The sequence below is a fragment of the Haliotis rubra genome, unplaced genomic scaffold (assembly GCF_003918875.1).
Source record: "Haliotis rubra isolate DU_JTF1 unplaced genomic scaffold, ASM391887v1 Scf600, whole genome shotgun sequence".
Classification (NCBI taxonomy): domain Eukaryota; kingdom Metazoa; phylum Mollusca; class Gastropoda; order Lepetellida; family Haliotidae; genus Haliotis; species Haliotis rubra.
Genome location: NW_025767303.1, coordinates 61,709 through 89,634, shown reverse-complemented (window position 1 = coordinate 89,634; position 27,926 = coordinate 61,709). Strand labels below are relative to the sequence as shown.

The window sequence follows — 27,926 nt, the reverse complement described above, 5'->3', positions numbered from 1 at the left end:
GTCCTTCACTGACCACGTCACCACAGTATCCAAGACATTGACACCAGTAGCAACGAAATTCTCGGGTGCAACGATGATCTTCAGCGTGGTCGTAGCCTTGGTCACACGTTTCACAATAGTAACTATACCCTGTAAAAGCAGGCATGGAGGTAATGACATCGTAATGCTGATGGTGATGATACAAGTGAAGGATCTTGGTGGGTTGAGGCACTTCACTCTTGTACAGGAGGCGATTCATCACCTCTTGGGAGTAGACTTTGAGCTGATAGTAAGGGGCCAAACGTTGACTGAACAACTCCCACGTGGCACGTCCTGTACAAGGACCTCCGGGGATCTTGAGTTGGCGAAACAAGCCCTTGGCAGCCTTCAGTTGAACTGGAATACGTTTGTCACACAGGTATTTCCATTGCTTGGTCCATTCTTTGGTCACAGGATCGGGTTTGTGTTCGTGGTGACTGGCCACGACCAGGGCACGGGCAAAGCAGAGCTGATCCTCATTCTTGATTTGAACGATGCATTGTTTCTTTTCCAGGAAAGCGTTTAAAGCCAGCGAGGTGCCTTGTCCGTCCGTGTCCTTCACCGATACGATCAGGATCCTCTACATGCAGTAAGAAAATGTCCATGGTGTCATCGATATGTAAGTCGTGGTTGCTTTGTTGTACTTTTTCCACTTCGCCCATGATGTGTTCCCCTGGAGGTCACCCATCCGCCGAAACGTGATTCTGGATGTCTGTATCCAGGGCGGGGTGTTCCAGGGTTAATCCCACGCGATCACCATCCTGGCCACCCACATCGTCTCTCAAATCTGCTAACACGGCATCAAACTGTTCTCTGAGAACGACGGGAAGGTCTTCAGGCTGTTGACGCTGCAGCCAAACAGGGTTGAACTTCAGGTGGTAACGCTGGGTACCAGTCCGGAATTTCTTGGTTGTTTTTTGAGTCGTCCGCTCCAACTCGTAGGGCACAGGCTCCTCTTCAAGTTCATCTTCGTTCATTCGTGGTGACGACATGGTGAGAACTGGTCAGAGCCACGCTGAGCCTGGTTTATATACATCACGTCACCCTATGACGTCACAATAGCTCGTGCCAGTGCGCACCATGAGCTCATGTGTTATTTATAGGAATGATGTCATACCCATGTCACACTAGCCTGTTGAGTCAGGAGGAGAGTGGTGCGAACCGGATGCAACCGGTGCGAACCAGATGCGTCAAAGTGACGTCATCAACCCCAGCTATATAAATTCGAGGTTTTCCAGCTCTCCTCATCAGTTGCTCACTGAAACTGGAAGCATGCAGTCGTCTCCCGCCTCCGCCTCCGCCTCCTTCCGTTGCCGCCTGTGCGAAACAGATGACCACAGTTATCTACACTGTCCCAAGGTGACCTGCGCCGAGTGTGGTGATCAAGGTCATCGCTATTACGTATGTCCCAAGAAGACCAAGGACAACAACAACAAGCACGATAACAACACCTGCTACAACTGTGGAAGAAACGAAGGTCATCTCAGTTACGCCTGTCCACATCCCTGTCGCCACTGTGGTCAAGAGGACCATAAGAGTATGTACTGCTCTAACAAGGGTCAGAAACGTCCGGCTCCTCCCACCTACCAGCCAAGTGAACCGCCAAAGAAAGTGAGTAAACGTGAAAGCCATCATTTACTGGCTCTACTCCATGACAAGGTTCTCCTCGTTCAAGATCGCATAGACACCATGTACTCTCTACTTCAACGCATCTTGGAGTTTGTCGAACCCATGGACGATTCCAGTAGCAGTGCCTCCAGTGCACCACCATCACCACCATAGATACCTCGGTGATCTCTCACCCATTCATACCAACGGCCCTTTTCAGGGCCACCCACCTGGCTCGAAAGAATGCTCCATCCAATGTTGTTTTAACCACACCACACACACACACACACACACACTAACACTTGTCTAGCCACGCCATCGTCCGCCTCACCCCCTCTCTCCCTACCTTCCCTCTCCTTCCCTTCCCTCTCCTTCCCTTCCCTTCCCTCTCCGTCCCGTCCCGTCCGCCGCTCGTCCGTTCCGCCATCTTGAAAGGCGTCTACGCTCGCGAGATCCCGCGAGAATCCACGCGATCCCGCGAGATCTCACCCGATCCCACCGGATGGGACGCCATCTTGAAACGCGTCCGCCATCTTGGCCCGGAGGTGACGTCATCGTCATGTGCGCGCACCCACCGGAACCGGTCGTGACGTCATCGCGATGCGTGCGCACCCGCCGGAACCGGAAGCACCGGAACCGGAACACGAGTGATCTCCCCTGATGGCGGCACATCCGGTCACCGTGGGTCGCCATCTTGATCCAAGATGGCGGCGCCCATGGGGACCGGATGCCGCCATCTTGAAAACACGCCAGGGTAACGTTGTTCACTACTCATCGTCGTATCCCAGCTGCGTTGACAGAGTGTCATGATGCCAATCACTGGAGTACCTTTTGTTCCAGACTCGATTCTTGTGGAGACCGCCGCCGTAGAGCGAAGATATATAGCGAGAGTATTATTGCTGAGTGCAGTGTCAAAGCACCCCCACCCCACCCCCACCCCCAAAAGCAAAAAAGGAAAACAAACCCAAACAAAACAACAAACAAGCAAAACTATGCAAATATCAAGATGCATTTTGGGTGTTCTAACCGCGTTCGCGGCATGGACGATGGCGCGTCACCGTATCCTGACGTTGCTCCACACAACCGGTGACCGATGCTCTACAATCCGCCGTCATAAAGACGGAATATTACTGAGTGCCCCGTTAAACAACAAAACACATCATCTCAGCAACAAGTCGACACGACTCTCTGTTCCACTGACCCTACATTGTGGGTGCACCCATGTTAAAGCTCTGCTTTGCGTGACAGGGTAACACCCTTACTCCCAGCCTGGATCCCCTGGAAATATATCACTTCTTCTTATCTATCAGCTGTCAAACTGAGATTGTATTGCTGTTAGGTTAGTAATGAATAGGTATGACTGCACGCCATGTTAGTTCAGGGTAGGTATTAGCAACGCGCTGGCGTCCGTTGTGCAGGCAACGCCATAATCCACAACCGCACGAGAATAAGCAGGACTTAACGCGATAGACTTACGCTTAGGCTCAGGAAGTATATAATGTGGCCTCAGTTGTACAACTCCTAATTCAGTTATACGTAATAGCTCATATATTGATGTGTAAACGGTTTCCCGTATTCTCATCTTAGGCACATATCCTGGGTCTATACAATCAAATATACTTTCGAAATACAGAGATGTACCTCTGTGAGTCGGAGGGCCGGTGGGGTAGACAAGTGGTTAAAGCGTCCGCTCGTCACGCCGACGACCCGGGTTCGATTCCCCATATGGGTACAATGTGTGAAGCCTATTTCTGGTGTCCACCCCTGTGATATTGCTCGAATATTGCTAAAAGCGGCGTAACACTCAACTCACTCTGTGAGTCGGAAACAGTCCGACTGTAACGGTAAATTACATTTACAGTTATACCAATACCTATCAAGCCATTATTGTGCTGGTACATTTGTTCTTCTGTTCGTAGTGTTTTCAGTCCATCATGTCATCACTCCCCCGACATCCCCTGTATCTCTTGGACATTTCTGTAAACTTACCGGATCCTTTCCCGTCGTGTTTGAGATCGCAAATTCCGCTTTTGATTTTCATAAATATTTTACGTGAATCATACGTCGATTTAAGGGAAAGGGTAAAGAAAGTAACTCGTGTCACTAGGGGTAATTGTCCTAGCATGATATGTGATAAAGCAACATAACCAATTGGTGGCAGATGAGGTGATGATAGCAAAATCAAACAGAAGACAGTGAGTGAGTGGGTTTAGTTTTACACCGCTTTAGCAATATTCCAGCAATATCACCAGAAATGGTCTTCACACATTGTACCCGTGTGGGAAATCGAACCCGGGTCTTCGGCGTGACGAGCGAACGCTTTAACCACTAGGCTACCCCACTCACATTCTCGTTGGTAGCATAGCCAATAAAATCAGCAAATGGAAACCAAGGGCGGGTTATTTTATGTTGCAGGAGCCACGGGTGAGTATAGGTTTGCCGAAATACGAGCCCTAGAGCACTGTGTGGTGCTGACGAACCACAAACTTTAGTCTGGACGAATCTGGGTTTCGAATCCACGATATTTGGTTTCTTGGTGCGTCTGGGGAACACAACTATTGCCAACAGCATTCCAAAGATGACTGGACCGACAGTATCAGATGTAAAATCCTACTCATTGATCATCAAAGTTATTTTATGACACATAATAATTTCCTGTATTGTTAATATGTGTGTAGTATGGAAAGTTATTCTATGACACATTTCTGGTACGTCCCCGCCGTGATTTTGCTGGAATATTGCTAAAAGCGGCGACACTCAACTTCCGTCATTGTCATGCAGATGTTGATGTGTATACCTGGTTATTATTAATTATATTATTATCATTATTGTCATCACCGGCAGCCGTAATGTGTCGTCGATATGTTATGCAACCGGTTACTGCAATATTCTGTGACGTTTCCATCATAAAAGGATTGTTATATGGTTCACAAATACAATCAAAGTGTGTTAATATTTTGTGAAATTTCATCTTGTGTCATGGGTTTATTGTGAAGACAAACCACGACTGCTGAAGATTGAGGGATTCGAACTAGTCCCCAGACCCATATGTATCGAAAGTAACAGAAAGGTCTGTGTGAACAAAGATGCCATATTTCATATTTCTATTTCAACATGTTTTATTCAGTTTGGCACAATATAAAAAAACACCAACCAGCGGTATACACCTGATGGTCATTTTGGTCTAACGACTGTTCAGTTTCTTGTTTGAATTGTTCAAATTGGAGTTCATGTTGAATCGTGGGGAGTGCTGATGGAGTTGTGCTTAATACACTCCTCACCCTCCTCCTCTCCCTCGCCCTCAACAGAGTCGACTCCAACCTCCTCGTAGTCCTTCTCCAGGGCAGCCAAGTCCTCACGGGCCTCGGAGAACTCTCCCCCTCCTCCATACCCCTCACCCACGTACCAGTGGACGAAGGCACGCTTGGCGTACATCAGATCGAACTTGTGGTCAAGACGAGCCCAGGCCTCGGCGATGGCGGTGGTGTTGCTCAACATGCAGACGGCTCTCTGGACTTTGGCTAAGTCACCGCCGGGGACGACTGTTGGTGGCTGGTAGTTGATGCCGACTTTGAAACCAGTGGGACACCAGTCGACGAACTGGATGGTTCTCTTGGTCTTGATGGTGGCGATGGCAGCGTTGACGTCCTTGGGGACGACATCACCTCGGTACAACATGCAGCAGGCCATGTACTTGCCGTGACGGGGGTCACACTTGACCATCTGGTTGGCGGGCTCGAATGTAGCGTTGGTGATCTCAGCTACAGACAGCTGCTCATGGTAGGCCTTCTCGGCGGAGATGACTGGGGCATAGGTAGCCAGAGGGAAGTGGATACGTGGGTAGGGCACCAAGTTGGTCTGGAACTCAGTCAGATCAACGTTCAGGGCACCGTCGAAACGGAGAGAGGCAGTGATGGAGCTGACAATCTGGCCAATCAGACGGTTGAGGTTGGTGTAGGTTGGACGCTCGATGTCGAGGTTACGTCTGCAGATGTCGTAGATGGCCTCGTTGTCGACCATGAAGGCACAGTCAGAGTGTTCCAGGGTGGTGTGGGTGGTCAGGATGGAGTTGTAGGGCTCAACGACGGCAGTGGAGATCTGGGGAGCGGGGTAGACAGCGAACTCCAGCTTGGACTTCTTGCCGTAGTCGACGGACAGTCTCTCCATCAAGAGAGAGGTGAAGCCGGAGCCGGTGCCGCCACCGAAGCTGTGGAAGATGAGGAAGCCCTGGAGTCCAGTACACTGGTCAGCCAACTTCCTGATGCGGTCAAGGACGAGGTCGACGATCTCCTTGCCGATGGTGTAGTAGCTACGGGCGTAGTTGTTGGCGGCGTCCTCCTTGCCGGTGATGAGCTGCTCGGGGTGGAACAGCTGGCGGTAGGTGCCGGTGCGGACCTCATCTGAAGATGACACGTGAATTAATTACTATCTGCCACATTCTTACATCTGGTAAAATACTGACGCTATATTTACATGTCCTACAGTTTCACTGGACATCCGAATGATTATATGCTTACTCTAAATAGAGTTAGTGAGTGAGTACAGTTTCACACCGCTTTTAGCAATATTCCAGCAATATCACGGCGGGACACACCAGAAATGGGCTTCACACATTGTACCCATGTGCAGAATCGAACCCGGGTCTTCTGCGTGACGAGCGAACGCTTTAACCACTAGGGCTACCCCACCTCCCTCTAAATAGAGAACGTGTACAAGAAGACAGACATGAAACATAAACTTACCGATAACGGTGGGCTCGAGGTCAACGAAGACGGCCCTGGGGACGTGTTTCCCAGCTCCAGTCTCGCTGAAGAAGGTGTTGAAGGAGTCGTCCCCACCCCCGATGGTCTTGTCAGAGGGCATCTGACCATCAGGCTGGATGCCGTGCTCCAGACAGTACAATTCCCAGCATGCATTGCCGATCTGGACTCCGGCCTGGCCGACGTGGATGGAGATGCATTCCCTCTGGAAACCGGACAGACATGGTTTAGGTAATTTAAAAAATATATATATATTTTTCTCAGTGTTTTGCAATAGTGTTATTTTCACTCATGACAAAATAACAATAATCTATTGAAGATAATAACCATATGTTATAAAGAACCACTATTATCCAAAACACGTTACCAAAATGACAGGGAACAACTTTCTCTTTCTTGATATAAAGAAATATAAGTAAATATGGTATTTTTATAGGAGGCTTAAATGACAAATTACTGCAGTAATTACTTTCATCTATAATAACAATAAAGTAAGGAAGTCACTAAACATGAACACTACATGTGTGACAACGGGTAACACTTTGTTAAATGAAATGGCATGTGGGGCCACGGGACAGCCTCGTGGTTAGAGCGTTCGTCCGTCACGACGTCACGACAGAACCCCTATTCGATTCCCAACATGGGTACAATGTTTGAAGCCCATTTCTGTTGTCCCCCGGCGTGATTTTGCTGAAATATTGCTAAAATCGGCGTAAAACCATACTCACTCACTCTTGGCATTTCATAATCAGTGTACTAAACTGTACATGATTACTTGTGAAACTCCATCCTCAATTCCCCAAAACAAATTAATAAAATAATAAGCAAAAAATCATTTAAAATGTGTTTTAGGTAAATGTTCCCATGTTTGTTTTTGTGGGTTGTTGATCGTGATCATGTGACCGTAGAATCATTTTGCCATTGCTCGTGTTTCAATAAACCATTAATATTCATTACCATAATATACCATTTAAGACATGTAAGGACAGGATCAGTATGATTTGAAGCCTGTCCCTTTGTACACAATACCGAATCGATTTTGATAGATACACACACACCTAAAACATGTGTACACTGTACTTACTTAAAATCACATATGTTTGCTATAACATAATGATGGATATTTGTTAATAATACATTGATAAATATCATAATTACATGAAATAAATGTACTCACCATGATTGGTTTTTGGCACTGTACAAATCCTCACTGGACTGGCGATGAAGTCGTGAGGGAATTGAAGTATGCCCGTCCACCCACCTCCACCCTTATATACAAGTACCCGGTCCCTTGTTGTGCCCGTCGCTAGGGTGGGGACAATCTCATTGGTCCTTGATGACACGATCGCCCACTTGTTGTTTAGCTCAATGCGAGCGACCCTCGCGTAACCTGGTAGCGGCTTTGTCACTGGCCGGATGTGCGTGTCCTTTCTAATCTGCGACTTTGTAAGGCCTGTTTGTTATGTGCAATCTAACCTACCTTTTTAGTTACCTATTGACAGTAAGTACATGCACCTATTCCAACGAACGCGTATTTTTAATAAGATTTTCACATGGAGATATCTTCTGATGTAATCACTGAAATTTAATAAATAAATTAAATAAATCAAATATTGACATAAAGAAGAACGCCGTATTTGTTCGTGTTATAACCACCATCAGTTGTTCTTACGTTGCGGACACGGGTGTTAAGCAGACATAGATTGTGGGATATGCTTGTTATTCTTTCGAATCCCTTCGATAACCCCTAGTTCGTCAGTAAGACGACACTGTCAACTTTTGTGTTGTTTCTATAATACCCCTTGTGAAGACAAATCTTAGTTAATCACCTCAAACCTGTGTAGTGAGGTAAATGATATCGTGGGGTGTGGGTATTGTATTGCGGGCTTCGTCAATGTTCGTAAATTGGAGAGCTTGATGATCCCGTTTGACGGGTGACAGAAGTGTTGATGAACACGAACTGGCCCCGACTTGAATGTCCGATAGCGGGAAAACATAGCGTAAATGTTGTTATCTTCATTATTACATGTACTCTCTTTGGTGAATCGCGTAATATCACACTTGGTCCTTCCAACACGGCTGTGGGTGTTGAAATGTTTTTACCTTCCATTCCACCCCTCCCACCCCATCCCCATTTTCTATGAAATACGTTTTTAATATATCCAGTGAAGCTCCAGACAAACCTTCGTTCAATAGACACGCGGGTGACCGCTCAGAAAACGATATTTAAGAAATGACTTCACAAAATTAATTACGAATAAATATATAAAAATGTATAACATTACAGACTGCTTATTAAAACATTAGCAGACTAGCAGTCTGTCATACAGACTCTGAAACAAATATTCCTGTACAGCCCATGCAAATCTGTTATATTTGGCAAGTCTAGATTTCTGAAAATGAGAAAGTCCCTGGGTCCCTTTCATTATATTTTATAATGGTTTAACAAAAAACAATTATTTGTAAAACCGTATTTGTTTTCAGATAAAAATTGGGTTTAACGTCGTGCTTGAGAATATTTCGCTCATATGACGACGTGCATGCGTGTGTATGTGTATGTGCGGCTGCTTGTACTAGCCCAGACTTAAGCTGGTTTTATAGTGCTAGCCCACCGAGATACCATGCCACAGTGAAGCATGAATTACCCCACCAGACACGGATTATACTGACTCCGGGCCGACCAGTCCTTGTTGTACCCATTAATGCCGAGCGCCAGGCAGGGACCAACAAACTGGTACCATATTTTAACGTTTTTGGTATGACGCGGTCGGGGATCAGACCCGCGACCTTCCGCTCTCCGGGCGGACGCTCTAACCACTACACCACGAAGGCGGTCGTATGTTATCAGACAGTCAAGTAACGATAGTCGGCTTCATGGGCAGTGTTCATTCATGTGGATTGTGTACTGTTCGCTGTTCAAATGTGATAGAATCATTTGCAATTTAAACACGATGTTATATAAGACCTTAATCAAAGGAGCGCCTTTAATTTTCAAGCAATTTGCTGAATGTCGGACACACTTAAAAGTTTTACACCCGTCTCAAAGGGGGACATGTTCAACCGAGGGACCGGTAGGATATGAGTTTATCTTACCGTACACTAATTATGTTTCAGGTATGTTTCCTACATGCTTTTCACCCCCAAACAGTTAGGTATGTATCCTACTCGTCCATTTTCCGCATTCATCGAGCAGACGACAGATAACAAATTTAGAGTTATTTCCCTTGAATCTATTACATTTGAAAAATATCGTGAATATCCAGAGAATTGCGCATTTCATCTTCAATTCGAGATACAAAGTTGCGGTTGGCATGTGGCAAATGTAAAACCAACAGTTCGGCAATTCGGACTAGGACAAAATGAAATATATCATACACGTCAGTGGGGTTGTATTTGAAAATAATAAAATGAGTTTCAGAATCCAACATTCATATGTTATCTAGAGTACATGATAAGGTTGATCATAATGTCTAATAATCCTGGACTGCAGATGTAATTTCGCAGTAGTGGTTGTCACTTTCGCAATGGTAAATATGCCCTCGATTAGGTTAGACAATCATCTCGTTATCTTTTGCGGGATATTGACATCTGTACTAAAGGGGTATTTAAAATATAGAAACTGAAATCCAATGGCATGATATACCCAAAAGGGGATAACTGTGTATCCTTTATTCGTCGTCCGATTCGTTGTCAGCTGTACAAGCAATTCAATCAGGTGTACAAGGTCCACGCAGTGACATACTATACGACATCTTGTATCTTGATACTGTTTTAAACTCAATGTACATCAGCTGTGATATTGGTAGGATTCCAGCACATGTTGGTTTAGCTGGAAATGATGAAGTTGACAAACTTGCTAAGATGGCTTGCAACGCTCAGCAGCCATATATTGAATCTATTAAGGCAATTCCAAGAGATTACTTGTTTGTCATTTCATCTTCAGTAAATGCATTTTGGCAAAATAAGTGGGACATTGAAACTACTGGTAGACACATGTACTCTATTTATCCAGTTGTAAACAAACATATTAAAATTCGTCGGCGTTGTCGCAGAGATGAAGTTGTTTTAACTCGCCTCAGGCTAGGACATTGTGGATTGAAGGCATATAGAAGAAGTATTTTAAATAAAGACCTATCTCCTTTATGTGAATGCTTTAAGTTACACTGCCCAGAAACAGTTCAGCACTATCTCATTGAATGTCCAGCTCATGAAAAACGTCCGCCTCTTAAAGAAACTGTGCTTAACAAAGCCAAAAACATTTATACAATGAACACAATACTTGGCGATACTTTAATGTATGGTTGCATACAAAGAGCTGTGTTAGACTTTCTCGTTAAAATGGGGAAGTATGACATACGTTAACTGAACATAAATATAACCGTTTGTTAAGTGTTGGGTGCATATAGGCCTTTTGAGGACCAAGGTCGCCCTAAAACCTTACCTACCTACCTTCGTCGTCCGGGAAATCTGTTAATCCGGAGGCAACATTTGGAAATGATAATTAGGATTTATTGGGTTTCAACAAAACTGAATCTAAGAAAGTTTCATCTGTATATAGTAAACTCTGTTTGAATACGTTTGAGTTGTATCTGTCATAGAAAGTTAACAAAAGTCACAGAAAATGAATCCGTGTTATAATTTGCTGTCGTATACGGGCATACGGGTGGCCAAGTAGTCTTAGTCGCTGCAACCCGATGTGAGACTGGCATCCCTATGAGTTTGGGTTCGAATCTGGGGTCACATTGCATATGTTTGTCAACACCATACCCGGGCTCCTAGTTGCACCAAAGTGGTAAAACATAAGACAAAATATTATGGATGTCAACGTTTTCTCTATTGTATACACAACGTTTCTGGGCTATTCCTTGCCCCTTCGTCTGGTGAATGGCGTCATTCTAATGACGAAGGGGCAAGGAATAGCCCAGAAACGTTGTGTATACAACATAAAGAAAAAGTTGACATCCATAATATTTTGTCTTTATACCAACTTCTACATGCCTCTCAAGAACCTCAAAGTGGTAAAGGTCTGACAGAGTGACCCCTCACCCCACACCCACGCGGTGATATAGAGAATCTCACCCAAGTGTCTACTGATATCAATTATATCAACACGAGTTGATAAAAGTAAAAATACCCGAGACTTGCCGAGGATATTTTTACTTTTATCAACGAGTGTTGATATAATTGATATCACCGTTTAGTGAAGACACGAGGTGAATTCTATTATCATCAAAATCACTCTTCATTGGTATTCAATGAAAATGTACATCTCTGAACACAGTATTGCCATTAGACTTGCAGTGCAGCGATGTCATAGCATTGTAACGTAATCAAGTTCATGACGTCATATCATTGTCAAGGCATTGTACAACATCTACTGTCAAAACGATATCTCCTTTGAGATATCGTTTGATCTCACAAGTGTAGCTATCCATATCTCCAGTGGAACCATTTTTGGATGATAAAACTGGATACCTGTTAAAACCATTTAACCACGTACTGTATATCACATCGTACTTATATATAACAAAGAAGCGAGGTCGGTGGGGTAGCCTAACGGTGAATGCCTTCTCTCATTACGCGGATGACCGGGGTTCGATTACCCACATGAGTACATTTCATGCGATGAAATGTAATATTTCAAGGAAATACAGAATTGAATTGAATAGTGTCCCCCGCCGTGATATTGCTTGAATATTGCTAAAAACGGCGTAAAACCAAACCCACTCACTTACTCAAAGCAATCCAGGTTGCTATGTGTATCCTTGGGGTGTATGTCAGTAACCAGGCAATAAATCCATAAATTTCCCTTCCGCCCAAACCTGTCCTGATATAATATCTGTACTTATTTCAAGGGTATTGTTATAAGGTTTCTTTGGGATTGTAGTATATAGAATAATCCGATTATGAAGACACGGATCAGTAATGATGGAAATACACCATAATCGCTACGACAAAAATTCTTTCATCTTTTTGTCGCATTACATCTAATTTTATATGAATTCTTATCTAAGATATTCCTAATTTGTTTTGGTAGGGACCGGATGTCCTCATAAGCTTTTAGAAATTGAACCATTTTCACAAATTTTAAAATTCGGCATTTGAGGTTTGGCCTTCTGAATACGTTTCATCCGTGTGGAGTGTGATTGGAAGATGTATTGAGGTGAGAAGGGCTAAGTGCTTGACAAGAAAAAAGCCGGGGTTCGATTCCCCACAGTGTCATATACGTGAACCCGATTTCTAATGTCCACCCGCTCTGAATGTCTGGAACCAATACTCTCTCTCACACGCAACTGGTAAACATTAAAGCGCAAATGTGAATAAACTAAGAAGTAAATAATAAAAACATCTTTCAATGTGTTCAACAAGTTTTTTTATTCAGTTCGATTTGGCATAACACTGAATCATTCAAAATGCATTGACCTGTTCCTGAGAATCGATTTAAATGTCCTGATCCAGATAAGTTTACCTTGTCTAAACATCAGAGGTGTCTTAGCAGATGTAGTTTCAGCCAACTTCGTCGAAAAAAGGTTCGCATCATAGCGTAAGAGTTCTGACAATTGTTTTTCTTCAAATGGTCAAACTGGATTTCATGTTGAATCGTGGGGAGTGCTGATGGAGTTGTGCTTAATACTCCTCACCCTCCTCCTCTCCCTCGCCCTCAACAGAGTCGACTCCAACCTCCTCGTAGTCCTTCTCCAGGGCAGCCAAGTCCTCACGGGCCTCGGAGAACTCTCCCTCCTCCATACCCTCACCCACGTACCAGTGGACGAAGGCACGCTTGGCGTACATCAGATCGAACTTGTGGTCAAGACGAGCCCAGGCCTCGGCGATGGCGGTGGTGTTGCTCAACATGCAGACGGCTCTCTGGACTTTGGCTAAGTCACCGCCGGGGACGACTGTTGGTGGCTGGTAGTTGATGCCGACTTTGAAACCAGTGGGACACCAGTCGACGAACTGGATGGTTCTCTTGGTCTTGATGGTGGCGATGGCAGCGTTGACGTCCTTGGGGACGACATCACCTCGGTACAACATGCAGCAGGCCATGTACTTGCCGTGACGGGGGTCACACTTGACCATCTGGTTGGCGGGCTCGAATGTAGCGTTGGTGATCTCAGCCACAGACAGCTGCTCGTGGTAGGCCTTCTCGGCGGAGATGACTGGGGCATAGGTAGCCAGAGGGAAGTGGATACGTGGGTAGGGCACCAAGTTGGTCTGGAACTCCGTCAGATCAACGTTCAGGGCACCGTCGAAACGGAGAGAGGCAGTGATGGAGCTGACAATCTGGCCAATCAGACGGTTGAGGTTGGTGTAGGTGGGACGCTCGATGTCGAGGTTACGTCTGCAGATGTCGTAGATGGCCTCGTTGTCGACCATGAAGGCACAGTCAGAGTGTTCCAGGGTGGTGTGGGTGGTCAGGATGGAGTTGTAGGGCTCAACGACGGCAGTGGAGATCTGGGGAGCGGGGTAGACAGCGAACTCCAGCTTGGACTTCTTGCCGTAGTCGACGGACAGTCTCTCCATCAAGAGAGAGGTGAAGCCGGAGCCGGTGCCGCCACCGAAGCTGTGGAAGATGAGGAAGCCCTGGAGTCCAGTACACTGGTCAGCCAACTTCCTGATGCGGTCAAGGACGAGGTCGACGATCTCCTTGCCGATGGTGTAGTAGCCACGGGCGTAGTTGTTGGCGGCGTCCTCCTTGCCGGTGATGAGCTGCTCGGGGTGGAACAGCTGGCGGTAGGTGCCGGTACGGACCTCATCTGAAGACAGTAAACCATATTTAGTATTTTTTATGAATAACAGTAGTTCAGAAATTTTCTGTTTGAAATTTGAAATGTTTCATCTCAAGAACACTCTGCCGGATGGCGACACGACTGACAGAAAAATACCCACCGACAACGGTGGGCTCGAGGTCGACGAAGACGGCCCTGGGGACGTGTTTCCCAGCTCCAGTCTCGCTGAAGAAGGTGTTGAATGAGTCGTCCCCACCCCCGATGGTCTTGTCAGAAGGCATCTGACCATCAGGCTGGATGCCGTGCTCCAGGCAGTACAACTCCCAGCATGCATTGCCGATCTGGCATCCGGCCTGGCCGACGTGGATGGAGATGCATTCCCTCTGGAAACCAGACAGACACGTTTTAAGTAAATGGAATAAATACGAAACATTAAGTACATTGCTTATTATCCAATGCGAGACGTTTCTGGTGGATTTCTTGAGGTCATCGAGAGTTAATATCCATCTCAACGATATGGTTATTGTAGGAATATATTTTTAAACCTGTCAGTGACAGAATGGTGGAATGCCATCCACTTGTTATATATAGTCGTGAAGTAAATGGAAATAACCGTGATTTCAATATATTATACATATGTATTAGGAAAATATAATGCAAGAAATTAACGACGTGTATCAAGCCATTCATTGCATCAAACTAAAACCAAATTCTTGAAGTCGGTTACTAATTTTTAGATTTATTTATTGATTGTTATGTATTTCCTATAAACACGGAAATAACATAAACATATTCAGTCATGTCGTGATCAAGATGATTATAAAGAACAAAAAAGGTTGTGTTAGCGAGAATTATATCGAAATATATCCGTAATCCTTTTGGATGTCGACAGAAACGGATATGTCCCTCGTGAACACAGCCGCGGCGGTCGAAGAAATAATTCTGATAAAGTCACAATCAAATAAACGTAAATAAATCATTATATAGGCTGTACAAAAAGCCTCTCGGGGTTGGGTCAGATTCCCAGAATAGTATTGAACGTGATGAATCCATTCATTGATCATTGACAACAACGATAGTTGTTATTGATTTTCAGGTAATATTCGTAATCAAACCTGCACGAAATCAGTCACATGACTTGAACAAATTATGCATACACATTACATAACAGAACTGTCGTCGAAGAACAGGCTATAACGATATATTTTGAAGTTTAAAATTAGTTTTGGAACATCACAATGATCGGGGAGCCGTTGTACAAAACAACATTAGCGCTATGTCACTCGTACGTCAAAGTATGGGAATTACGATCAGCTTAGCGCTAAGAGACCGTTTATAATTTATGGCTATGGGGAGTGATGATGACTTTAAAGGGGGCTGGGGTGGGGGTGTCATCCATTTTGGTCTGGGGAGGTAGAGGGGGTCAGCAATTTTATACACATGTGCTGTGGGGTGAGGGGCAGCAATTTTGAACATAAAATATTAAAAACGGATGCTTAAAATAAGTATGGGAAAGGGAAGGGGTAATTGACATTGTGCATGACATGCAGGGGGGGGGGGCATTCACATTGTACATGCTTCTCCATAAACATCATCATCAACCCCCCCCCATCCATAAATTACGAACGGTCCCTAAGATCTCGTTGTATAACGGTATGAAAACCATAACAGATTGAAAAAATTGAAACGGACTGTAGATTAGGTCACACGTCAAAAGACTGTTTGTTGACATATTTTCCAGATTTGAACAAATGTCGTAAAACGACTAAATGTATTAAAATACCAAAGTGGGATGAAAATACTCACCATGATTGAAGATTGCTGAGTATACAACACTCACTAGACTGATAAGGAAGCCTTGACGAGAGTTCGAGTATGCCCTCCTCCCCAGCCCCTGCCTTATATACCCTCCATTTGTGATGTGGTCGTCGCCATGGTTAATCTCATTACATCGATCAATGGGCTTCGTGGGGAGTATTTTGTTGCCAGAGTTTATGCGTCATTGACAACAGCCTTAGCAACGCTGGTAATCAACTATTCGTAGTGGTATTCATTTCCCGATACTTACGACTGAAGTATTCCGGGTCGCGGCGTCTGTCTATTGTTCTCCACGGCAGATTTGTCGCACTGGTACATGTATAGTGTGTCTATGTTGTGAGTGGCGTGTTCGTGTGGGGTCACCGGGTAGAGAACATACTGTAATTTGAGAAATTATGTTATGGGGAGAACTGTGTCGAAGTCAGCAAGAATGTCGTATGGGAAGATAGATAATTTTCGGTTAATTATTTGAAAGAAATAGTCAATCTACCAGTGATTTTCAAGATGGGTTTGTGTTCGACATTTTCATCGTTGGTCCTGCCATCCTCAGGCAGAAGAATCAGCATTGGTGGATGAATAGTTCTGATAAAGTCGAAGGAAAAACTTTTCATGCATCCAGTGTAGCGCCTTTCGAATCAAAGACAATCTGTGGCGAACTTAGACCAATACCTGCAAATTACAAACCGGGTGGCACCATTGTACATCAGTTCAAAACGGCACTTCCCCTCCAAAACTGAAACAGAAACAAGAAACAAGAAAAGGTCTTGTTAATATACTCATGCCAATAATGGTTGTCACCCCTTCAATTTTTTAATTGGAGAGGGGTGGGGTGGGGGTGAGGTGTGTGTGGGGTTGGGGTGGGGAGGGGGTGACAACCATTATTGGCATGAGTATGAGTATATTAACAAGACCGTTTCCTGTTTCTAGTTATATTTGACAGTTTTATACCGTGTCTCTTCGGCCTATTGAGGCCCTGCATAATCTATTTTATCTTTGTATATTTATTGTGTGTATACCTTGTAATTTTATGCGTGACACGTTAATAAACAATTCATTCATTCATTCATATATGTAAAGTCTGAGGATTATGGCTCACAGAATATCAAATTAAAAAACATTTTCCTTTGTGGAAAACTGACATCATACCATGTCCTTTGTCAGTGGGCTTTTCTGTAACCAGAATATCGACCTTCTTTACAATTTTTGCGAACGATATGTCACGCAATAACCTTCTCAAAGAATGTCATAAGCATACTTTCGTCTATGCTAGACACTTGCTCTCACCTTGTCAAACATTCATACTAGAAATATATGCATTATTTTGTTTTCAAAATAGTTTCGTTTAAACATATGTTAATGTATGTAGAGGCGTATATGTAAATGCATTTTGATCATTTGATCTTAATTGTATATGTTATCTCTTGTTATTGTAATTACCACGTGAAACTGAATATACTTTCACCGTAATCCTCGGGTGATATCTGTGGAGAATAGGGAACCTACTACTAGGGAAACTACCTAATTTTAAAACTATTTCATGACGTCAAACCATCTGAAATATGTCGGCGAGCAAAGAATCCCGAAAATGTCACTTTAACACGCAACGTCTCCCCACCTGGAGGCTATGGGACATACGGCAGAGTAGGTGCCATTATAACAAATGCCATGGGAAAAGCATGCTTCACGAACTTCCAGTATACACAGTTGAGAAATTACACGTACACCATCAATGCACACTCTATGAAATTGAAAGTGTGGGGGATTGGCTCTGCTAGATATTATTATTGTTATTATCTATAATTCAGAATGTGAGATCCGTTTGGGCACGAAATCGTATCCCGCGCGAAATCAATCTTTGTGGTTGAGAGGCTTAGCCTACTACACAGGCTTGTTGACCCCACTGTAGACAACAAGCCTCGTGTTTTGGCGTTCTTGTGTCCATGGGGAAACAATCACGATGGTCACCTCCAATCCAGTGGTGGTCGATACACGTTTGTGTGGTCACTTGGCTGGATGAGGAAGTAGAACGAACGAAATCACCGTATTGTGCCGTATTAATTTTTAAGAGGGTTGAGTGTTATTGTGCATGAAAAACACCCTGCCTTTCAGGTGACTGAGATTGTGTGTGTGTCTCCGTGTGTCTCTGTGTGCTGTCTGTCTGTCCATCCGTCCGTCTGTCTGTGCGCGTCTGTGTGTATCCGTGTGTCTGTGCTCTGTGTGAGTGTCTGCCTGTACGTCCGTCCACCCATCTGTCTGTGCGTGTGTGTCTATGTCTGTCCCTCCACCCGTCTGTGTGTCTGTGTCTCTATATGTCTGTCCGTCCACCCATCTGTGCGTGTGTGTCTATGTCTGTCCCTCCACCCGTCTGTGTGTCTGTGTCTCTATATGTCTGTCCATCCACCCGTCTGTGCGTGTGTGTCTATGTCTGTCCTTCCACCCGTCTGTGTATCTGTGTCTCTATATTTCTGTCCGTCCACCCGTCTGTGCGTGTGTGTCTATGTCTGTCCATCCACCCGTCTGTGTGTCTGTGTCTCTATATGTCTGTCCGTCCACCCATCTGTCTGTGCGTGTGTGTCTGTCTCTCAATGTCTGTTCGCCCACCCGTCAATGCGTGTGTGGTGTATGTTTGTGTGTATCCGTGTGTCTGTCTCTCTATGACAGTCCGTCCACCGTCTGTGCGTGTGTGGTGTATGTCTATGTGTATCCGTGTGTCTGTCTCTCTATGACAGTTCGTCCACCCATCTGTCTGTCTGTGCGTGTGTGTCTGTCTCTCTGTGTCTGTCCGCCCACCCGTCTGTGCGTGTGTGGTGTATGTCTATGTGTATCCGTGTGTCTGTCTCTCTATGACAGTTCGTCCACCCATCTGTCTGTCTGTGCGTGTGTGTCTGTCTCTCTGTGTCTGTCCGCCCACCCGTCTGTGCGTGTGTGGTGTATGTCTATGTGTATCCGTGTGTCTGTCTCTCTATGACAGTCCGTACACCCATCTGTCTGTGCGTGTGTGTCTGTCTCTCTATGTCTGTCCGCCCACCCGTCAATGCGTGTGTGGTGTATGTCTGTGTGTATCAGTGTGTCTGTCTCTCTATGACAGCCGTCCACCCGTCTGTCCGTGTGTGTGCGTTCGTGTGCGTGTGTATGTACATATGTATGTAAACGTTCTTCCAATTCTGTTCAAGCAACCTACACTCTCCCCATTTCGCAGTCTGTTTTATTCATCAGTATATACATAAACAATTATCCACCAACTCATCTTGTTATTTGTTTAACATGACGATACTACGCAGTACTATATACCCCATGTATTGCGTCCATCCTATATTTAGCAATGATTGACACATGGCCATACACATACATCGATCTGCGATCGACAAGCATGTGCTGCGCGAGGTAATGTGTTTTATGGAATGTATGAGTCACAGTTAAAAGCGGGTAAGTGTAACAGTAGTGTTTAAAGAGTTAGTCACTGACGGAAGGGATTCGTAATAAACATTTATGCGATATATATTTTTCAGAACAAACTTTATGGATAACGACTTCATGTATTTCGTGAGTGCGACGTTTCGATACAGATTCCTGTACCGTTGTCAAGCATATACATAAGCACCGTTCATACTTGACAACGGTACAGGAATTTGCATCGAAACGTCGCACTCACGAAAGAAAAGAAGTTGTTATCCATCAAGTTTGTTCTATATTCTACTTCCCAACTTCAAAAATGCCACTCAAAGAATATATGTATGTATGTATGTATGTATGTATGTATGTATGTATGTATGTATGTATGTATGTATGTATGTGTGTGTGTGTGTGTGTGTGTGTGTGTGTGTGTGTGTGCGTGTGCGCGCGCGTGAGTGCATGCATGCATGCATGTCTGTCTGTCTGTCTGTCCGTCTGCATGCATGCATGCATGACGGTCCGTCTGTATGTATGTATGTATGTATGTCTGTCTGTCTGTCTGTCTGTCTGTCTGTCTGTCTGTCTGTATGTATGTATGTACTGGATTTTCTGTAATTGTGCGTATCACAGCCAGTTACAACATTATTTTTGACACGCTTGCAAGTGCAGTGGTGTGTTCCGATTGCATGTCGCATTCGAAACACACCGACACGTTTTCATGTGCATCTGATTGAACTTCTGTGATGAGACGTGGAATAGAATTAATTAGCCCATCGGTGAGCCCCGTCGTTGATTGTATTTCGTGTTCGACTGATCCGAATGCATAATTAATGGCCAACACAGGTGACCTAATTATAAATACACAGTTTAATTAACCCTTACATTGTATAACATGTCCACACGTTCGTTCCTTAATTATAGGATTTAGTAATGAAATCCACGCTTTTCTCCGAGTAGGATTCACAAATACATTTTGTTTTTCTTCAGTATAAAGGACAACAGCTACAACAACATTGACATATTCAATTAACATAATGGCAAGGCAGTCGAGAAACAACATTTTTCCAACCAGATCCCTTTTCCTGGATACAATGGCGCTTTAATGGATCACACTATCGATCCGACACACCTTTTTACAACAAACACGGAAGTTGAGTGGAATGCACCCAAGCATCAGGTGTCTGACTAACATATACTGAGGTAAAAAAGAAACTATACTGTTGTTTTCCATGCAGGTGAAATGTAAAAGACTAAACCTGATTATGTTTGTTTGGTAATCATCCATTCCTACATCATGTTCTTAAACTAATCTGTGACATGATAATTTTGTGTAAGAATATATTAGTTCACTACAGACTGGGGGAAGATTGAATTTAAAACCACATGTCCCCTAGCATGTATGAAATCTTGTAAATTTGTACAGTATTTTTTTATTGATTTTAAGATAAGATGTGTAGATGTCTTAGAAACCCACCAGCAGTTTGTATTATGTGATTCTATATTTTATTGTTTTGGGGCGGTGGGGTAGTCTAATGGTTAAAGCGTCCGCTCGTCACGCTGGAGACCCGGGTTCGATTCCCATATGGGTACAATGTGTGAAGCCCATTTCTGGCGTCCCCCTCCAGGTTAGTGCTGGAATAATGCTGAAGGCGGTGTAAAACCTCACTCACTTTAAATTTTTAAAAGTCAATTCAAATAAACTTAAAACATACAACCTTGCAGAGCGCTGACTAAACACCGGTACCGTTTAGTGTTTAGACTTAACATCGCTAACTTGAGATATTTTCATTTCAACTAAACATCCTTATTTCTTTTTATGCTCACCTTATATCCCCTTTTCTGTTTAATAATCTTTGATTCTTGTATTTACTATTTTCCTTCTCTTTATTCAATCGTTTTCCTTCTTAATTCTCTCATTTTCCTTCTTACATTTTCTTCTTACATTCTCTCATTTTCTCTCATTTCATTCTTCCTCCTTCTTCTTACATTCTCTCATTTTCCTTCTTATTCTGTCATTTTCCCTCTTTCACATTCTCTCATTTTCCTTCTTACATTCTCTCATTTTTCTCCTTCTTACATTCTCTCTCATTTTTTCTTACTTCTCTATTTTCCTTCTTACATTCTCTCATTTTCCTTCTTTCATTCTCTCATTTTCCTTCTTACATTTCTCTCATTTTCCTTCTTTTTCATTCTCTCTCATTTTCCTCTCTCACATTCTCTCATTTTCCTTCTTACATTCTCTCATTTTCCTTCTTACATTCTCTCATTTTCCTTCTTACATTCTCTCATTTTCCCTTCTTTCATTCTCTCATTTTTCCTTCTTCTCATTTTCCTTCTTACATTCTCTCATTTTCCTTCTTACATTCTCTCATTTTCCCTCTTACATTTCTCATTTTCCTTCTTCATTCTCATTTTCCTTCTTCTCATTCTCTCATTTTCCTTCATCTCTCATTTTTCCTTCTTACATTCTCTCATTTCCTTCTTACATCTCTCATTTCCCTTCTCATTCTCTCATTTTCCTTCTTTCATTCTCTCTCATTTTTTCTCTCATTTTCCTTCTTACATTCATTTTCCTCTCATTTTCCTTCTTACATTCTCTCATTTTCCTTCTTTCATTCTCTCATTTTTCCTTCTTACATTCTCTCATTTTCCTTCTTTCCTTCATTCTTCTCATTCTCCTTCTTACATTCTCTCATTTTCCTTCTCTTTCTCATTTCATTCTCTCATTTTCCTTCTTACATTCTCTCATTTTCCTTCTTTCATTCTCTCATTTTCCTTCTTACATTCTCTCATTTTCCTTCTTACATTCTCTCATTTTCCTTCTTTCATTCTCTCATTTTCCTTCTTTCATTCTCTCATTTTCCTTCTTACATTCTCTCATTTTTTTTCTTACATTCTCTCATTATGCTCTTTTTTTACTCTTCAATTTACTTCAAAAACGTCTCCTCCGAGAGTAATATATGATTATAGAAGGTAATCATGTATGAAATAGTTTGCATATTAATTACACAGAAATTATGGTAATACCTCATGTATATCTAAAATGTAATCAATGCACGCAGGACACCGGTAATTGGAGGCTGCGTCATGCTCAACGCACCTATTTAACAACATAGTACACAAGGCTGTACGTAAGCGTGTGGAGTCATGTATATTTAAGAGCGGCGTCACACCGAGTCTTAACTACAATATCCCAGCCTGTGGGAACAGCCGATGTAATTACATTGTATAGTCCACGAGGGCCGGGGTTTGGTATGGAGCCGCTGGTAACAGGGACATATCACATACAGTTCATTTGCTTTTTGTAGTGGTAAATTTCCTGGTTTTATTAATATGCCAGTTATAGATAAACTGGCCACACGTCAGTGATATTTGTTTTGTTGCAGCCAAAACCTGCCAAGGCATTCTATTGAAGCGTCGTCAGACGCTATATGTCTTTATCTTTATAGTCTTTATTCGTGTAATTTACACGAATAAAGACTATAAAGACGCTATATGTATAAACTTTTTATCCTTTTACTGTATATTAAACTGTTTTATAGTCTCCCATAACTCCTTAGAGGAGTGGTGCTGTATTTAACTTGTCTGTACCTTTTATGATAAGATGTAAAAGTAGAGAGACTGAAATAAACTTTTGTCTGTCTGTCTGTCTGTCTGTCTGTCTGTCTGTGAGGGAGGTAAGGTCACAGGGGCGTGTCACGCTTAGAAACAGCGTTAGAAAGACATATAGGTATATAGACCCTATCCTAGTACTATCCTTTCATATAGTACTAGGATAGGGTCTATATACCTATATGTCTTTCTAACGCTGTTTCTAAGCGTGACACGCCCCTGTGGGTAAGGTAGCCCAGTAACTAAAGCGTTTGCTCGTCTCACCAAAGGCCCGGGATCGGTCCCCAAGATGGGTACAATGTGTGAAGTCCAGTTCTGGCGTTGTCCCTCGCCGTGATATTGCTGGAATAGAGTACAAAGTGGCGTAAAACCATACTCACTCACTCACTCATTTACTGTGAGGTGAAGTCTTGATAAATACGTAAAGTAGATGACATTGTGTGTTTGATTGTTGTATAATGCCGCACTCAGCAATATTCCAGCTCTATGACGACTGTCTGTAAATAATCGTGTCTGGACCAGACAATCCAGTGATCAACAGCATAAGCGTCGATCTAAGCAATTAGGATACGATGACGTGTGTCAACCAAGTCATCGAGCCTGACCACCCGATCTCTTTTACGACAAGCATGGGGTGCTGAAGACCAACCCTGGCTGAATACAGACGCAGAAATACTGCAAACGATACCCGCATGAAATACATTACAATCGAATAAGTGAGTGAGTGAGTTTAGATTTACATCGCACTCAGCAATATTCCAGCTATAAGGCGGCGGTCTGTAAATAATCAAGTCTGGACAAGACAATCCAGTGATCAACAGCATGAGCATCGATCTACGCAATAGGGAAAATCGAATAACTATTTCGTATTTGGTTCAAGTGCTTCAGTGTGGCCTAGTAGTTAAAGCGTCCGCCTCACGCCGAAACACAGGAGTTCGATTCCCCACATGGTACAACGTGTGAAGCTCTATTCCGGTGCCCCGCGCTGTATTGCTGGAATATTGCAGCTAGCGGCGTAAAATCATACTCACTCGTTTTACTCAGTGAGTGCGTATACCTGTAGATTAGTTGACTTGTTGTTTAACTCCGCATTCGGCAATATTCCAGCTATATGGCGGCGCTCTGCAAATAATCGAGTCTGGACCAGAGAGCCCAGTGATCAACAGCATGAGCATCGATCAACGCAATTGGGATACGATGACATGTGTCAACCAAGTCAGCGAGCCTGACCACCCGATCCCTTTCGTCACCTCTTAAGACAAGACCAATTCTAACCCGGATCTTCACGGGTCGTATACCTGTAGAAACGTTGTATACAATCAATTAGTGCGAAAATAAACGTTGGTACTCCGCACAGGATCAGTAAAATTATTCTTAAGGCAAATTATTTACGAACATGAGTCCCCAATATTAACTTAACCGTTATATTAACTTAACTGTTATATTAACTTAACTGTTATATTAACTTAACCGTTATATTAACTTAACCGTTATATTAACTTAACCGTTATATTAACTTAACCGTTATATTAACTTAACCGTTATATTAACTTAACCGTTATATTAACTTAACCGTTATATTAACTTAACTGTTATATTAACTTAACCGTTATATTAACTTAACCGTTATATTAACTTAACTGTTATATTAACTTAACCGTTATATTAACTTAACCGTTATATGTACGACAAATCAGATTAATCATGTAAGGTATTCCTGTCTATTATTATATACATGCTTTGATCGAAATCTATAAATCGGACAACATGAATATGCCGTTTAGCCTTTTGTGTTTATTCGTCGTAAGGTCGTTCTACTCACATACTCCGAACCCTATATTCTTATCACGCTCTGACCCAAATGTCTGTTCAATTGAGGGGCTCATATACTAACCCAACGTTGGAGATCGTCAAACAATCTGCTTTGACAACGGAGTAAACTTGTGACCTCTGACGAGGCTATTAAGCCTGGTTGTGGTAGCTTTGGGGGGTAGGGTGGTTGGGGTGTGGGGCATATGTTACAGGGCCACATAGCAATTACGTTAGAAATTCTCTGTAACAGCAGGCTCATACATGCCGTTACATTGCCCACTGTTTCTCACAGAGCTGTGAATAAACACGAATTATTTTTGTGTGTGACACTGTTGTGCTGTACATATACTCCCCATCAAAAGTTTAGACTCACCAGTGTAAACGTAGCCACTTACTTCAGTCAACTGTTCTAAACTAGATTTTGTAAAATATTCCATACAGTTTAAAGGTACTGTTTATACATGAGCTGATGTATTGTAAAACAAATTCGTGACGTTGAAAAGTTTATTGTCATGTGTTCAATAAATGATAAAACTCGGTGAAAAATGGCGATTCTTTATCAAAACTTTACACCAAAACGCAGCTGTTCACATGCACGATATTTGCACATGCTTTTCAGCAATTTGATGCATGATCCTCGTGCATTTAATCTGCATAAGGTTTGCAGATGTTTCCCCAAGTTAGTGGAGAAATTCAGCTTTGTTGTAACCATATGTACATACATAACATATAGTGATTAATTTAAGAGTCTAAACTTTTAATGGGTAGTATGTATATATATTCTGTGTCATACTTATCTAAAAGTTTAACCGTAGACACTCGTATATAATAATAGTTTTAATGAAATCTAGTGTCAGATGACCGGATGCCGTTTTAGTATAGTTTTGTGTATATATATACTATTCACACTTTGCTAAGGATTAAATCATTGATTCAACAGAAAACTATGATGTGGGGTCTAATTTGGTTTAAATATCTAAGCTTATTGTAAGCATGGATCCTAGGTTTCAGTATGTCATTTAATCTTGTGGATCCCATTCCTGCTATTGACAGGTGAAGTGTACTTGTGAATGACTCGTTCCATGATTTGCAAAATGGTTGATTGGTGCCATGAAAACCATTTTTATGGTTACCCATGTATCACGTACATAAGGTTAGATTAAAGTGGCTGTTTGCCTAAAGAAGGGCTACCATATTATTTATCCTGTTTTAAATGGATACAATTTCAAATTATGAATCTATGTTTAAGTAAAGTTGGGAATTATTGTGATCCTTAGCAAAGTGTGAGTAGTATATATGTATGTTGTCAGTCAGCATGTGACACTATAATAGAATACAGAACAACACATCCAATCTACTTTCACTTTCAAATATAATACACCGCTCTATCACCCTCTCTATAGTTTAACCGCCGCCATATAGCTGGAATATTGCTGAGTGCGGCGTAAAACTAAACCCACTCACTCACTCTATAGTTTAAATAATAGAAACTAAACACCCGAAACACATAAACAGTGAATAGCCATTTTATTTACATGAACGTGTATCAACAAACAACTGTAAGATATCAGTGTTGCCAGTGGTAGGCATTTCACTGATTCCAACAACTAAACAACATCGTGATCTAAACAACCTGTCTGCGAGTCTTAACTCACACCAGGAATGAAGTTATACGCTGGTATATATACATTGACAATTCGTTTGGCTGTATACATGAATCTAAAGTTGCAACTGCAAGTAGTACCATCCTCGGTGAACCAGGGTATTTTATCTCCACTATTATGTTAATTAAATCAAACACACCTCAGGAGTGAGAGGAGGTCCGCGTTAAGTTTGTAACAGCAGGGACAATCTGCAGCGTCTTCTATTCTCCCTTGTAACAGGCGAGATGAAGATAGTGATGTCACTTCGGACACGAGGCCATGGTGGCGAACGGGTCGAGATTACAAGAATGGAAAGATCACATACTGGACATTGTATTTTATAGAAAGATGTTCAATTCAAATACGTATATAACAATACAAAACATAATACAACTTGTATATCAACTATACTACTCAAACCAGTTAAGGGTCACCTACTATTCGAGGATGGAATAGAGAATAGTAGAGGTGTGACGATACAGAAATTTCACGATACGATACGTATCGCGATATCATGGATATACGATTCGATACGATGCATATCACGATATGCTTCCGTAGTTATTTTCTTTAAAAAGTGTATTTTGATAACAAGAAACAGTGTAAATTTTAACATTACCGTCAATTTCTGGTGAAAATTCACAATTTTAAGGTCAACGATACATATCACGATACGGAAAAATAATCGATATATTTATTGTCAGAAAAAGTATCACGATTATCCATACCACGATATATCGTCACAGCTCTAGAGAATAGCTACCGTAATATGAAAGGTCTGGTAGACCTTAACTTCTTTTGAGTATTATAGCTAAAATGTAGTTTAAAGTATCCCCGACCAATAATATAAATGCAAGCACTTGTTCGAACCGGAGATAGTATAGACCTTGCACAGTTTGTATCGAGTAAAGCGCAGTAGAAGAAGACATCTTGGGCTGTTGACATCGTCTTGTCTGAAATCTTAATACATAAGTGAAAATCAGATGTATTGAGAGGTAATACTACAATCGGTACCATGTCTGTTACAATATTTACATCTGATAGTCTGATTTGATTGTCGTAGCGAGATGTCCAAACATCCGTAACAACAAGAGACAGAGAAACTAACTATAGTAAAACAAAAAACTATGTACATAGTTCAAAATAAATCTATGCTGACTATGAAAACGCATAGTGGAATTTGGGCAGTCTGATTGGTTGTTACAGCTAAAAACGCAATATTCCAGCAAACTGACGGCGGTCAGTATTCTGTAAGTTATTTAATCTGGACCAGACAACCCAGACAACCTCAGCGAGCCTGACCACCCGATCCCTGTGGATCCCAAGCCTGGGTTGCTGAAACCTGTTCGAACCCGGAGTACTGACGAGAACAAACAAATTGATATGTTGCCGAAGTGAGTAAGGTTATTTTTACACCGCTTTTAGCAATATTCAAGCAACATCACGGCGGGGGACACCAGGAATGGGCTTCACACATTGTACTCATGTGGGGAATCGAACCCGGATCTTCGGCGTGACGAGCCAACGCTTTA

At 42.6% G+C, this 27,926-nt stretch overlaps 2 protein-coding genes across 3 annotated transcripts; both read right to left on the bottom strand.

Moving 5' to 3' along the window:
- Nucleotides 1-4,727: 4,727 nt before the first annotated feature.
- Nucleotides 4,728-7,703, bottom strand: LOC124255499 (tubulin alpha-1A chain-like). The gene is made up of 3 exons (XM_046689433.1): nucleotides 7,564-7,703; nucleotides 6,369-6,591; nucleotides 4,728-6,026 (listed from the first exon to the last, which is right to left on the bottom strand). Exons 1-3 carry the CDS (start codon nucleotides 7,564-7,566, stop codon nucleotides 4,855-4,857), a joined length of 1,398 nt encoding a protein of 465 aa, XP_046545389.1. The 5' UTR covers nucleotides 7,567-7,703; the 3' UTR covers nucleotides 4,728-4,854.
- LOC124255500 (tubulin alpha-1A chain-like) lies at nucleotides 4,728-16,037 on the bottom strand. 2 transcript variants are annotated; one of them, XM_046689435.1, is made up of 4 exons: nucleotides 15,923-16,037; nucleotides 14,277-14,499; nucleotides 12,981-14,143; nucleotides 4,728-4,858 (listed from the first exon to the last, which is right to left on the bottom strand). In XM_046689435.1, the coding sequence occupies exons 1-3, from the start codon at nucleotides 15,923-15,925 to the stop codon at nucleotides 13,014-13,016; spliced, it is 1,356 nt and encodes a 451-aa protein (XP_046545391.1). In that variant the 5' UTR covers nucleotides 15,926-16,037; the 3' UTR covers nucleotides 4,728-4,858; nucleotides 12,981-13,013. The 2 variants fall into 2 exon arrangements, with proteins under 2 accessions (XP_046545391.1, XP_046545390.1); XM_046689434.1 differs by lacking the exon at nucleotides 4,728-4,858 and having other exon boundaries at nucleotides 12,953-14,143; nucleotides 15,923-16,036.
- Between the last annotated feature and the right edge of the window lie 11,889 nt (nucleotides 16,038-27,926).